We start from the raw sequence: 16,151 nt of genomic DNA, 5'->3' as shown, positions 1-16,151 counted from the left end.
TTTTTCAAATAATTTTTTAACACAAATCAAAGTAATCAAATCAAATTATTCAATAATTAAATAAAAAAAATAGTTTTTTTTTTAAATATATATTTATGAAAATAGAAACCAACCATTTATTATATAAAAAAAATACTGATTTTCATTCATTCATGTTCTTGTCGGCTTAGTCCCTTTTATTAATCCGGGGTCGCCACAGCGGACTGAACCGCCAACTTATCCAGCAAGATTTTACGCAGCAGATGCCCTTCCAGCCACAACCCAACTCTGGAAAACATCCACACATACACTCATACACTACAGACAATTTAGCCTACCCAATTCACCTGTACCGCATGTCTTTGGACTGTGGGGGAAACCGGAACACCTGGAGGAAACCCACGCGAACGCAGGGAGAACATGCAAACTCCACACAGAAACGCCAACTGATGTCGCCAACTTTTTCAAATCTGGTCTCTTGTTTTTTTAAATATTTTTTTATGATTGCGTAGTGTGAATGGAATGGTTGAAGAATGATATAAATTTGATTGGCTCAGGAGGTGATTTGGGAGACATTCCAGATGAAACTGGACAGGTTTAAATATGCAACCATTTGGGGTGTAACGCTACACTGAAGTCACAGTTCAGTACGTATCTCAGTTTTGGAGTTTGGTATGGGTACTGTACAACAGGAATAAGCAACAAAATTTCTAAAAATAATTCTAGTCTACTGATAATAATTCTGATATTGAATTATGTTTGAGATATAGGGCTATGCTTGTAGTCTTTCATTGACAACATTATTAGACCATTTAATTCACTGGTAAAATCAACATTATATAGGCTAGAGTAGTTATACTGACACTGTAAACATTTATTTTCATGCACAACTGTGCTGTTCGCTATGAAAGAAAAAGCATCAAATGCTTGTCGCAGTTATAATGCGATATGATTATTTAAATAATGTGCATGCTTTCGGTTTCATTTTCACTCCCAAGTGCTGTTCATACTTCGCGCGCGGCTCTCAAACGATCACTCTTTGCCACAAACTGAACAATATTTACAACTTTATAACCTGGTACTTACAGCATATGCAGGTTCTGTTCACTAAAGTAGACGCGCGCACGTCTATCATTAAGTAGGGCGCGCGCCCACACTGTCAGCAGCTCATGTCACATGTGATTTCGCGGTCGTGAATACTGCAAAATATGAAGGCAAAAATGACATTTTTAGGTGAATCATACCTTTTAGATACAGTATGTGACTCTTTTAACATCATTTGGAGGTGTCCATGTCCCTGAGCAAAGTGTGTGAAACAATGAAAAGACTCATGCAGCCGCCTTTTTTTCTCTCCTGAACTTGAAAATATGACTGGCAGAATCATAGAAATGCTGGATTAAGATCGTCCAGGGGGTCGAATCGAGATTGCGATCTTTTTTCGATTAATTGTGCAGCTCTACTTCAAATGGTGCTAAAAGTGTCACATGCTGTATTAATAAGGTATAATACACCCAAAATGCAATTTCTGTCATAATGTAATGGCATTTTTGCAGCCACTAAATCACACATGAACTGACAGACTGTTTGTTTTCTACCAAGAGGATGTGCACATGCCCATGATGTCTACTTTAGTGAACAGAACGCAATCTTGATTTTAAGCAAAAAACAATAATTTAAAATTGTGATTCTCATTTTAGAGCAGCCCTACTGTGACCACATGATTTTACCACGTTTTCAGATTTTAGCACGTTTTCCGCGTGTTATTATTTCATTTATTTTTTGCTTTTGTTTTAACTGGTTAATGGGACCAATCTTTTCCAAACTCGAACACTGATTTCGATGCGCACTCAGCTCCACATACCAAGTCCACTGGCGTATTTGGCGAGCTACTGGGCAAACTTTTAACACCAGAAAAGCAGTCCATATGGCATGAAAAAAAAAATCACGAAAAGGAACAGAGGCTGTCTTCGGTATCATACCACTTCATAGCGTTTGTTTTACAGACAAAATGCAGCCAGACGTAGCCCCAGGTACATATTTGTGGTTTTCCAGAAATGTAGACCGGGGTACATATCCACAATGAGCTTGTGTTGACATTTGATCAGGCCCTGAGAAACAAGAATAGGATTGTGGCAGGGGAAATCATACTATTCAAGCTGGTAGTAGCTACATAAAGGTGTACATTTTTAACATTCTTCTATGACACATGTCAGTGCATACATGCATGTGCACGTGTACTTCAGAAGGACCTGTAGCGCACAGTGAGCTTGTGTTCAGCACTCTAAGCTCTATGTAGGGGAAAGTTGAAGCAGAACTCAATATTAGGAAAGGAGCAGGAAGATGAATGAGCAGCCAGCCTGGTGTGAAGCGCAACGCAGCAGCTCTGTGTGAGCGCGGCAAGACCCTGGGCTTCGTAGGCTGTAATTAAAGAGTCCTTTCGTCCCTTCTCTCCTCTGCTCTACATTAAGTGTTCAACATGCCGTTGGAGTGAAATCATACATTGTGCTTCTCTGTTGTGGATTAAAGGTCAGAGGTTAAGTTTGTGGTACACACACAGATCAAGGGTCCCTTTTAAGCGTACATTAAATGCATTTAAAGACTTTGAGGAAGAAAAGAAAACACATAATGGCTTTGAACTGTAAACCAGTGAAAGTAAATCTTCGTGTAATGGGGCCAGTGCATTCCATGGCACCACAACCCAGGGTCCATGCATCATGCACACATATCATAAGACATGCAGTACGGTGGCTTAGACTTTGATTTTGATTTGACAAGGTCTAAAGTGAACATTTCCATTTGATATATTTTGACTCAAAAGATCTTAATTCAAAGATACATTAAAGAATTTCAGTAGTTCAGCCAAAAAAAGGGGGAAAATGTGTCATTAATTACCCAAACTCGTGTTGTTTAGAAGCAGGCTCGCTTATCTTTACAAATTAAGATATTTTAGATGAAATTCTAGAGCTCCCTCATCCTCCATAGACAGCAAGAGTGCAGAGATGTTCAAACTTTAACAAAAAATGTGTCAAAACATTCCATGTAACATAAAAAAATACATTTCAGGCCATAAAGTCTTAAATTCACTGAAAAATTTTGTTGTGTGTCTAAAATTTTGCCCTTCACTTTGTCAATTGGTAAAGTTTTTTTCCTCGCCACTATCAACACTTGCTTGGTCGGATTAGGATTTGTAGAGCTGCACATCGATGGATTTGCTTTTCAGTGTTTGAACTATAGCAGTGAAATTTAAGCCACACTGAACTGAATTTTAACTCTGAAATCAGGACTTTACCAGAACTATGCTAAGCTGCTTTGAAACCATTTACATTGTAAAAGCGCTATATAAATAAATATGAATTGAAATGACTTTAAACAGGTCTTAATTTTCCTCTGTCCAAGTAAAGCTACCTGTTGTGAATTTCTCTAATCCGGGTCACGGCACCAACACTGTTGTGAATTTCTCTAGTCTGGCTCACGGCACCAAACTGTTGTGGAATTATAAAACGAGCCCAAAAAACCAGGGAGAACTTTCGGTATCTTCAAAGCAGAATCCTTCAATAAGAAGAACTCTGTGGCGTCATCGAAAGAAACTCTCAATTGGTACAAAAGACACTCAGTTTAAATACATTTGATACATGTAGATGGGGACAGTCATGGTGGGGACAGTCAAACAAATGAAGTGTTGTTGTCGGCAGGGTAACATGCCTTTCCAGGCCCGATCTCATCAGCATATAAGTACCCATTCACGATACATTTTAGCATTAAAACAGTGTGCAAATGATGTTCTGGAGACAGAGAAGACAATAGATACAGCCGTGTTGTAAAACTGATAATTTGCATTACTTTGGAGACTGTCAGGGCTCAGGAAATCAAGACATTTTAAGGTCTGCCACACCCTGAAAACAACTTTTCAGTTATTTATAGATAATATAAATTTATATTCCCACATACCCAGTCGGGCCGGCATCCATTCAGTTATTAACAATCCATCTTTATAAAACCTTTTTTTATATTTAAGTTTTTTATTGCAAAGTTTTTCAATAGCTTTTAGACATTTTTACAGCAATTTCTCCAAATTAAAATCCTTTATTCCCATTGAAAGAAAACTAAAAAAATTACACAGTTCCTCATGACAATAACGGAACAATATATCCCTTTACGTTATTCTCCATTCATACAAGAACTCTGTACAGAAGTAACAGGGAGTTTACATAATATTTAAAAACAGGCATGCAACTTAATGGTGCTATCGAACAGATATTTAAGAAACATGCTAAGTGAGCATACTTGTTTATCTGAAAAAAAAACAATGCTGAAGTCAGATATTCTGCTTTGAAAATGTCTGTTTCGTGCCGGAACGCTGTCTTTGTTTTGGTTCTTTTAACCCGCCCAAGGGCAGTTTAGCCAATTATATCTTAGCACCACAGGTTGCCTTGTTATAAAACTACATAAATTCATTCATTCATTCATTCTAAAAGGCTCTCAAAGCATGTGCCCGTAACCCAAGTGCAAACTCCGGTGGACAGTAGCAGACTCAAAATGTGACGCAGAGTTCCACATGAGATTTTTAATTAGCAAAAAATATATTACAAGTGTAAACATTAGGTGAGCAGGTTTCATTGTAACCAGTGTTCTAACAACACGCTATGTGACAAGATTTGCAGTGTTAAGCAATTTGGCTGTTTGTACCAGTCGAAATGCTTCAGAAACATAAATACAGCCATTTAGAAGCACAGAATAGTGCACTCAATAACGAAATGTTAAGGTTTATGATCTAATTCATACATATTAAACTTCTTTAACATTATTAAATGTGCATGCTGATTCACTATATGTTGGTTTTGAGTCACAGTTTTAAAGTTCAATTTCAAGCGTTTTTTTCATTTTTAAGATCTGAGGTAAACTATTTGCTGCTGCTTTCAGTATTATGGCAATAAATGTCAAGTAAAATGACATTCAAAGTCACATTACTAGCATTCAACACTGAATCAAGCACATGAGATGTACGTGATCATTGTCGAAGTTTTCTGTTGTTCAACTGTGAGAAATAGAAGCGGTTTCTAATATATCAATTTGAGGTGTTGGTTAGAACAAAAATTCCCTTTAATATAGGGAATATTCCTTTTATTGCGTGCCATTGCTTTTATTTAGAACACGGTTTAAATCAGCCTTTAGGCTTGATCTGGCAACCTGTGCTTGTGTTTGTTTTAATCCAGGAATGCATTACCTAGTTCAACCACTGGGTGTCAAATTTACATACTGCACCTTTAAGGTGTTATAACAGAAATGCATTAGGTTGAACAAAAGTTATACTCAGTCAATTTGGACCAAAGACCAACAATATAGTTTGAATATTTATGTAATCCACAAGTTATGCGTCTCTTCAATAAATATAATTTTAACATGTTAAACTTGTCATAAAAAAAGAAATATTATATTGACAAAAAGTATGTTGTATGTAAATTATGTAGCTAAGAAATAATTACGTTAGATTTTTTATTTATTTATTTATTTATTTATTTATTTATTTATTTATTTATTTATTTATTTATTTATTTTTGTGGCAAGCAAAAAATAAATAAATAAATTTCTATTGGTCCAACTGGGCCATTAGAAATAATCACTAGTGTTTAGCCCTGTATTGGTCTAAAATTTAATTTAGAATGGATTTGAAATGGTCTTGAAAGGTCTTAATTTTGATTTGATAAAACCCTGCAGAAACCCTTAATCATATGAAGCTCCAAGAACACTTATATGTTTTTAAATAGAACACATTTATAGTTTTCTTTAGACTTTCAAGCTGTCACTGTCATATACGCTACTCAGGTTCAACTCATAAACAGTACTCGATGCGGGTGGCAGCAGCACTCAGTTGCTTTTCACAGAAGCAGCCTCAATTAATCTGCAACAGTAATTTTTTAAAAAGCACAACATGAATAATTACAAAAGAGGCACTTGTTAAACAAATGCTGTAACTGTCAGTGCTGACCCATTTCCTTTGTCCTTATCATACAGAGTGTGAATATCATTTAGTTCAATGTTTTTCTCACCTCTGACCCACATTTTAGCATACATGTACTCAGAAACATTCATCGCAGGCTTGTTACTGTACAGTATTAGTGCTGGATGCTACTGTACCAAAACTAGCTGGTTCATGGACAGTACACTTTTTTTTTTTAGTTTCATTTATTTAAGATTATAAAATGTACTGTTTGCATTTATTTAATTATTCAATAATGTTGTGAAATTGCTTTGGTATGTTCTAACCACATAACAAGCACATTTTTTCAAATTACCCAACGCAATCTTACGGCGATTTATAACTTTTTAATTTAGAAGCTAACTTGTATGAATTCGTACAATCTAATTCATGCAATTTAGTACGATTTGCTCATCACCCAATAACGGTTAGGGGTGGGATTGGGTGCCACGCCCCCTTTTTAAAATCGTACATTTTCGTACAACTGAACTCGTACGAATTCGTAAAAATTAAACTGACAAAATGTAATATACTTACGTTTCCTCATAAGATCTGGCTGAACTACCTGCTAGCCCTTCGGGCAGGTCCTCTTCTGTTTTTGGTAGCCCAAAATAAATGTAAGAAGCCCAAATAGATTATTTACTAATTACAAAAGTTGTAATGCCGTTTGTTATAAACATAACATAGTAAGGACCTTAAAATACTAGTCATATAAAATATCATAGTCAAATATATATACAATAGTAATTGTTGGTCATACAAATATTTGAAAACCTAAAAGGGTCTATTTTTACTTGTATATATTCTTAATTACAATACAGAATTTTGTTTTTGTTAAATGAATAAGTAGACAGGGTGACTGGCATGATAAAAACATCAAAAACATGACTGGCTTTTCAAATAAAGAGCTAAATCTTTGTGAATATGTGCTTCACAGACATGAGAGACACGTCTGCAAAAACCCTGAAATATAAATGATCGCACTCATTTTGAAAACAAAAGTTCTCTGGTTTAGTAATCCACATGGAACCAACACAATTCAGTCTTCTATTGTTATATGAGGGACGCTGACAACGGAGTTGAGGATCTAAATGCAGTTTTATTACACAAATTGCCAGGCAACGGTCAACAGGGTCAAACAGATACATACAGATAATCCAGAGTAGTTGTCAAAGAACAGGGGAATGTTCAGTATTGGTGGCATGCAGCGTAAAAAAACAGGCAGAGGTCAAACACAGCAAGCCAAGAGAAATGCGTCGTAATGTACACTAAACAGATAAACAAGACTCAGCCCTGATGTATGTGTATGTGTGCTATTTATATAGTCCTTGAATCAGTCCATGAATAATTTCAGCTGTTGTGTGTTTGCAATCAGCGGTAAACAGGAACCAGCGTGTGCGAGGTGCATGCCGGGAGTTGCAGTTCTTTAGTGTGGTATGGTGTTTAGTTCTCCAGTGATCCTTAAGTATTAGACAGTCTTAAGTATTAGACAGTCCTTAAGTACTGAAACAGTGTGCATAGCAAAAATCTGAATCACCCAAATCAATCACCCAAAAGTCTTGAAAAAAATTCTAACATTTCCAATTTTCCACCGTCTCCATCTCTAGATAAGCCTTGGCTCTCCGTCCTCACATAACCTACTTAAGAAGCGGAAGGCTCCAGCACCTCCACCTACACCACCACCTAGTACACCCGAGCCAGATATTTCCACCTACGTGCCTACTGCAACTGTGCAGGAACACTACATCCCAGCGTCGGTTGAAAGGACTCCCCGAGCCTCAACTCCAGCTGACGACTCTGATCTGAGCCATAGCATTGAGGATTCAGAGCCAGCCAGGTCCATCTGCAGTAGCTCCAGTGGTGATGATGCAGCAGCTGTAGGATCCAGCAGTAGCAGCCTAGCTGAAGAACCTGTGACGCATCGAGCTGATGTGATAGCTCCATTCACCACTTCTACTCCAGAACCCGAACCCAAACCAGAATATGAACCTGAACTCAAGAAAGAAGCAAGTCCTCGTGCTACACCAGAACTAGAACCGGGTCCACGTCCAGAGGTTCCAGCTGCAGAAGACCTAGAGGTAGAGATGGAGCTGAAAATGGAGGAGACGGAGAATAACCGTCATAGTGGAATAGGTAATGTAACATTATCTTTTTAACCTGGTAAATTTCTAATGCTTATTTGCTGGCATTTTAATAGCAAGTTCCTTTTCAACACATGACCTATAAATTGTAAAAGAATTCCCGCCAGAAGCTGAATGTCTAAAAGTGCAGGCTGAGCTTCATATCAATCCACCATCTCCCTCACTCACTCTGCCACACTAAATCAGTTTAATATCGAATCTACAGTGTGAGAAGGACAACAGGTAAACAAGATCAGTATATTGACTATTTATTTTTAACTCTAAACCAACAGTATAGTGCAATTTCTGAAAGCATAACACACTGTACCTCATAGCCAAGATGTTCCTGGAATTACAAAATCAATAACTTATTTACAAATAAATGCTGAAGCAATGTAGTGAGTGTGGTGAAAAATCCATCAGAATAGTACACATTAAGGGTGTCTCGATCCTCCAAATCCTCAATTCGTTTACATTTTCGATTCTAAAGGCACGATTCGATTCGATTTTCAATTATGAATAATTAATTAATTAATGACCAATTAATTATTTGTAGCCTACCGTTTAAACTACCTGACCTGCATGGTCTTTGTTTTACCCATAAACAAATCATACAGTAAATGAATAAAGGCAAGATACACACATAATTACCACCTGTCAATCACTTTTTCTGTGGGACTCGTGAATAGGCAGTGATCTGTGTCGTTATAATGGCGTCGGTATAAAAGATGCACAACCAACAGGAACCAGCCAACAGTATCAGAGGTGTTCGCTAAATTGACAAAGTACAAGTGAGTGGAAGATTGAAGCAGTCCTCTGACTGCCTGGACCTGCTGTCTCGAGCGCATGTCTGTGTGTGCGTCTGTGTGGTCATGTGATGTGGGGTTTCAGAAGTAGAGAGGAAGGAGGGCTGCTCAGAAATGCTACACGCCACTGTGGATGTCAAATCGTTGTCGTTCTAAAATGCCGTTTAAAAACAAAGACAGTGTAAACAGGGCCTGAGTGTGTACTTTTCGCGAGCGGATTTGCAACGGGGGCAGGCGGAGGATCGCGATGCCGGTGTTGTCTATCTGACGAACCGTACGTAATACGTACATAGCAGAGCTTGCAAAACTGTGTTTTTTTTTTTGTCGACAACACGAACGTTGTCAACATAACACACAGAAAATCCAAAATGCTTACACACCGGCGACTTCATTGAAAGAGGAGAGGGTTTAAGTTCTGTCGATGGTCTCCTGCTTCTGCAGTTTAACAAGCACTTCAACAAGCCTGTTTTTTTCCTGCTTGGCAAGCCAAGCTGACATGACATGGGGGAGTGGCAGCATCGACGATTCTATTTTTTGATTCGATAATCGAAATTGAGCATAAATTTCGATCGAAATCGAAATCGTGACACCTCTAGTTCACATGATCTGTAACTATTGAATACACAAGACTTGTCACTTCTATTGTTTTAAATAGTGAAACGTAACTGTAAATACAGGCACTCTAGAAAGGGAAGTCTTGCCCTTTAAAAGGAGTCAGTTGTTCATTGCTGTAGAACAGGGGTCACAAAATCTCGGCCCGCTGGCAATTTACGGGCACTCCTCCTTCCTTCACTGGCATTAAAAATATATCTACTAAGGGTGTGACGAGACGCATACTCCATGAGAAAAGAAGTAAGATTGGGTTCATGAGAATGAAATTTCTATACTATTTTTTGCAATCCTCAATAATGAAAACCAGTGGGGGAAATAAGTATTCATCACATCACTTTTTTTCTCAGGAAAACATACTTCTGAAGGTGCATTTGACTTGAAATGTTCACCAGATGTTGATAACAACCAAAGAAATACAAATATTGAAAGAGAACAAATCTGATTAGTTTACAAGTTAATTTATATGTAATAAAATGAAATGACATACGAAAAAAACAATCGAACACATGAAGGAAGGGAGGTGTAGAAAGGCAGTAAAAGCCCACACAGCAGCTCAAATCTCTCAGTTGTTATTCAGCGAAAGAAAATCAAGCAGCGGCAAAAAATAAATTAAACAAGTAGTTAATAGGCTGAGAATGTGGTAAAATCTGAAAACATGGTAAAAATCAGGCGAGGGCTTTTCTTTTTCTGAATTGCTTTTGAAAACACTGTCAGTTGGATTTAGCAAAGTGGGTGTACGGGTCAATCGGTGCTTCTTAAACCCCTTTGGGTTTAGGAAGGGGGAAGGTGGGTGAGTCGATCAGTAAGTCAGTCGATATAATCTCTGGTGGATTTATGCGAGAAAAGCAGGTTGAATGGCATTCGCGAGAGAATTTTGAGTTCTCACAAAGCGTACACATCGGCCTCTGGTGGATCCGCAAAAGCAAAAACTGAAAAAACACACAGCTCTTGGAACGTATTTCGCGATTTCCAGAAATGAATATAGTGGTATCATTTCAGAATGAGCCAGGATTGGCTTTGATTTACAGTACTGTTTTAAATGTTTAAAAAAAGAACACTTCAAATGTAATATAAGTAAACATATAGATCTTTGATTGTTGGAAAAAGTTTCACCTAAGTGCTTTTGGTAAACACTTACTAAGCATTGACTGTAGACTGATAAAAATCAACAGTTTTTCAGTGTAAAAGCTAAATGGACTGTACAGAGGGTGTGGGACACCATTTATTGATTTCTTTGTGTTTCTTCAGAAGCCAACTATAGGAATAAGACTCGTGTCTACCTGTGAAACAGCCTTAGTAATGCAAAATCTAACGTAGTATGAATATAGAAATGTTATGAGACCAGAATTGTGATGGATCTATGTAATATACATCTTTTTTTCACAGGTTTTGACAGTCCTAATTCATCCTTTTGCGCATTTCTCAGCTATATACTTTAATCCACATTTGCTTAATGTGAAAAGCCCTTCTCTCTTTCTCTTGTCTTAAATCTCCACTCTCACTGGATTGAACACCGTGAGACATATTTAACAGCTACTTTTTATTTCTTTCCCAGGCTAATTCCTGCATATTGTAGACATGTTACCCTTTAAATCCAAACAGAAGAAATGGACAGTAATAAATTGGATATAATTTGATATATCTGTAAAATCCCCAAAACATTTTGGACAATTTTAAGGAGTCTATTAAAAAGAGTTTAACAAATTAACTTATGTCTATTTCCATTTTGCATCTTTCTCTTTCAGAAAAGACAGATTTTAAGAGGTATTTAGAACGCCCCAGAGTGGCATAGGGTGTGTTTAACTGATTCATTTGACATTGTGAAATTTGCTCCATATATTTGTAATGAGGCAACAGACTGTGAAAAAAACTGCTAAATATAAGTTTTTAATACATTTTTATGCGTTGTGTCATATAACTCAGCTCCTAATGTGTGTGTGCAACACAAACAGTATGTACTCTATTGTTTAACATGTGGCCATTTAACTGCACTACACACCATACAGTTTCACTTTGCATCCAGTCTATTAGTAAGCTCTTTAAACACTCTTTCCATCAATCTTTTGGATTAATGGTTGCTTTTTTGTCATTCATTATGCAAGTAAGTGATGTGCTCTTGCTGGTGGACCTTGCTGCTCTTTTATTGAACTCTGTAGTAAGGAAAGTGTCCTTTCCTTTCTGTTTTCTCAGAGAACATTTTAGCATTCACCCTGATTAAATGCAGGAACTGAATGCTTAAGCAAACAACATATTTCAGCATATTTTATTTATCTTCAAAACAATAAAGGGGAAATTAAGAAAGAGCATGCATATTTACAGAGAAAATTATGGTTTAGGTTCTGCATACTTTTCTAAAGAACTTTGAATATTGTAAAGCCAGTGCTGGAAAAAAAACCCTGGCTCAATGGCTTTCTTTTCAACCCAAAACTAACCCACAGTTTATTTATTCGATGAAGTGCTTGGTAATTAGCCCATTGTTTTTGCTTAACTAAATGGCATTGATGTTAGAATAAAGAAAAGAATATAGAAACAGAGGTTTTTTTCACGATTGTTTTTTTTTTTTTCAAAACATATGTATGCATGTGACAGAGGCCAGCTAGCAAAGTGCTATGCAGGTAAACCTCTCCTCTGACCTCAAAATGTGCTCCAGACGCTAAAGGTCATGGTCTTTAACCTCCTTGTTAGAGCAGCCAACTCCCATGCAAAGAATCACCGGTTCGATCTTAGCTCCGACCAAGTTGAGTGCTGTAGGACCGCTGGGTTACACATGGGGGCTCGTCCGGGATGGGAGTGAGGTTTAGAGGGGTGAGTGTAACGGAAGCCAGCTATCAAAGTGCTATGCAGGTAAACCTCACTCTTCTGACCTCTAAAGGTGCTCTAGATGCTAGAGGCCATGGTCTTTAACCTCCTTGTTAGAGCAACTGACTCTCATACAAAGAATTGCTGAAAGTTGAAAGTCAAAATTTTTAGCCCTCTTGTAAAAGTCGTTTTAAAGTATTTCCAAAGTACTGTTTAAAAGAGATAATATTATTTTAACACATTTTAAAAACCATTTTATAATAAATAATGTCTTTTGCTTTTGCCTTCAAAGGGGGGCTAATAATTCTGACTTCAACTGTATATGAAAAGAGTAAATATCTCACTGGAGGACTAATAGTTCTGCCTTTAGCTATATATATAATTGATAATCAACAGTTAACTGTGCATTAATGGATGTTAAATGCATGACGTGGAGACAAATAATCACCCAACGAACAAGCCTTTACGAAGTGCACTTAAAATCTGTTAACGCACAGCATACCATTAATTATCTCACTTATTCCATGGTCATTTGCTAAGTAATAGACAAGTTAAAATAAAATTCGTTTTTTATAGCTCAATATTTGGCTATATTCTCATTCTTGTCAGTTATGACATGTGCATTTGAGATCTAGTCCCTCATTGAATCAGCAGTGTCAGGCAGAAAGAGCGTTTGCAAGAGAGATCATGTGTGCATGTAAATGACATGGGCATAAGCTAGCAGCTGGTGTCTTTTTCGAAAATAAAATACTAATAAAGTAATAAATACACTTAAGTGCACAATCAAAAGAAAGTTGCCCACAAAAAAGTGATCTATAATGCAATCTATAATGAGCATTACCAAATCTGCAGCTGTCAATGGTTCACGGATAATTTGCAAGATGAAAATATGTCTGGTTACTCTGGTCAATAGCAGCTTCATCAAAAATTATCAAATGTTGTCTGTTTATTGGCTTGTTGCATGAATATTGTCACTTTATAATGGCTAATGTGTGTTATTGTGATTTTATCACAGTCAGTTACTTTCCAACACTTTTAAAGGCTAGCTAAAATCTAAAATGCAGTAGTGTAAAGTAATTATTACAATATAATCAAGTAGAATTTGCTTTTCCTTCTCTTTTTCCCCCTCTGCAGTCTACTGCTGTGCACCCGTCTCCCTGCGCTCTGGACGCCGATGAACTGACATTCATCCCTTCATCTTTTTCTCTTTCTCACCTTCTTCCACCTGATGGGTTTCTATTCATTGGCTTCTATCTTCTCCTACAATCCTGTTGCTTGTTCAATGTGCTTAGTTCCCTAAACCTTAAAGAAAGCCAAGCCTTAAATATTCTGTTTGTCTGTAAATATGCGCCTTTTGTATTGCAGCTACTTACATTAAAAAGTGGAATGATGGAATGGAAACGTACAGCATGATCAGAGTTCTGTGCGCATCAGTCCTGAAGCATTGCTGTTGATTGGACATGTGATATAAAAATTTACATTGTTTATTTTGCTAGCGCACATTGTTATTGTTATAAGGTGAACAATTAATCAGTGCAAGTCAATCCACTGAAAGAAAAGATTGTTTTGATCATCTTCAAAGTCTGAACATTTGCTCTGTTAACGTCCAATTAACGGTTTCAGCCACAATATTTTTTAACCACACCCTCTTTTACCATTAGTTTGCAATGAGGGAATGATGTGCAAAAGGAAGCACCATCTCAGTGTTCCATTTCGGTTGGAAGTACATCAACAAACTGAAATAAAAAGTGTAACTACTAGTTCACTTGGACTTTAAGGAATTTAGTGGCTGTTTGGAAAGTTTGAGGGATATTAAAGCATGTGTTGTAATGGTCAAAAGCCAAGGATAGTTTTCAAAGCTCATGCATGAGGTTATGCACTGTGCAAGAAAGTTTTGCTTTATGTCGGTTTGCTCCAGAAAGAAATATTGTGTTCGGTTGTGTTTAAAACAGTATTACCTGCTCATTTTTACCACCTTGTTTATCATTGTGCTAATGGTTAGATAAAACCCAAATTAATGAAAGGCAACGAGGAAATCATCCAGATTAACAATGTTTTGTTTACATGTGATCAGATTTGAATTAGTATGAATGAAGTGCTAAATGCTGTTTTGATTGATGGATTGCACTTTATGTTTGCCTTTAGGGACTGTGTGATTTTCTCTTATTAAAATATTTGAGATATACCTGCCTTTATATGTTTTTCAGATTTCAGGTAATTGCATTTAGAGGTTATTCCATTTTACACAGGATTAGTTGGGAGTTTTCTGACATTGCATGATGTGTCATGCATTTTTTAGAACATTTTTAGGAGGTGGACTTAGGCCTTACTCACACTAGGTACTGTTGCCTCGAACCGGGCCAAAGCACGCTTGTCCCCTCTCCCGTCTCCCCCGATGGCCCGCACTCACACCACAATCGGGCCTGGGCACACTTACGTCATCGATGCTGCGCTGTTCAGTGAGAAGCACTCTCTCTCAGGCGCACAGTGGAGATTTCTCTAGTTATATCGTTTCAGTCGTTTGTAATGCAGTGACATGCAGACAAATATTTCACCAAACAGTCCTTAGGGATGCGGTGACACGCAGTCAGATATTTCTCCGAACAGATCCGCCACTTTTGGCGCTCATAAACAATCATAAAGCTCTCGTGCTGCAGGAATGAGGAGGTCTGCTGAAGGCGCGCAGCTGTCGTGCAGTGAGGGGTTTGCGTCTTTAATAAACTACGGCAGTTTGTGTTCACTGAACAGTAAGAATGATTAATATGAAACAGAATGATTAATATGAAATGATCCATATGAAACAGTCCCTTAAAGTCAGGTCTCGCTTTCAGTTTCGGGCTTTGGCGCGTTTTGCACTCACACTACAAACGTACCGCACAAAGCCCAAGTGAACCGCGCTCAGGCCCACCTCTTCCAACCGGGCCAGGGCTGGCCAAGTGAACCATGCCTGAGCCTGATTCAGCGCACTCACACTTCTCAAAGGATCCGGGAAACGGGCCTGGGCACGGTTCGGATAGCATAGTGTGACTAGGCCCTTAGTTCAGCATTTATAATGGTCAACTACACATTGCCATGTATATTAAAAAGATAGTTCACCCAAAACAAAACAAAAAATTTGTATTTTAAAAATTTTTGTATTTTACAGTAAAAACAATCTATATATTTACTGTACTCACCTAGCAAGTGGTCCCAAACCTTCACGTTTCTATTTATAGTTGGAAATAAAAATAAATACAATGGATATTAGCAGCTATTGGTTTCCAACATTTTTAGAATATTTCCTTAGTGCTAAACCGAAAAAATAAACTTAGTTTTGTTACAAGTGATTGGATTTAAACACAAGTGCACCTGCGCCATATGCTTTAGACCAGGGGTGGGCAATCTCGGTCCTGGAGGGCCGGTGGCCTGCACAGTTTAGCTGCAACACTAATCAAACACACCTGAACATGCTAATCAGTGTCTTTAAGATCACTAGAAATCTAGAAGCAGGTGTGTGTGATTAGAGTTGGAGCTAAATTGTGCAGGACACCGGCCCTCCAGGACCGAGTTTGCCCACCACTGCTTTAGACCGTGCCTTTTGATTGTTAAAAAGAGTTAAGGTCAGGATAAGGGTAAATATAGCCAAAAATATAGCTTAAACCTAATGCTTATTTTGAATATTGTAGATCTGAAAGGACTTTTTTAAAAATCTTGTCAGTGGGAGTCCTCAATCCAAGACGTTACATCCAATGACTACAGCTATTTTTTTATGACTTTAAAATGTTATGACCAGTCTTAAAGATAAAAACTTCTCGACTTGTAAGACTAGTTGAAGCAGTTTATGCAACTGGCCCAAGACCAGAAATGCAACCAAATGTG

General features: G+C 37.6%; 1 protein-coding gene across 19 annotated transcripts in view; it reads left to right on the top strand.

Annotated features, from left to right (window-relative positions):
* The window catches only part of cobl (cordon-bleu WH2 repeat protein), a 134,896-nt gene that overhangs the window by 92,092 nt on the left and 26,653 nt on the right, over nucleotides 1-16,151 (top strand). For all 19 annotated transcript variants that reach the window (XM_087285683.1, XM_087285676.1, XM_087285673.1 and 16 more), the window contains 1 exon segment: nucleotides 7,564-8,089. In XM_087285683.1, coding sequence (XP_087141809.1) covers nucleotides 7,564-8,089 — 526 coding nt within the window.

This window comes from Danio rerio, chromosome 16 (genome assembly GCF_052040795.2).
Source record: "Danio rerio strain M-AB ecotype USA chromosome 16, GRCz13ab, whole genome shotgun sequence".
Classification (NCBI taxonomy): Eukaryota; Metazoa; Chordata; class Actinopteri; order Cypriniformes; family Danionidae; genus Danio; species Danio rerio.
The sequence above is the reverse complement of the archived record's forward strand: the minus strand, read 5'-3'. Positions and strand labels throughout refer to the sequence as shown.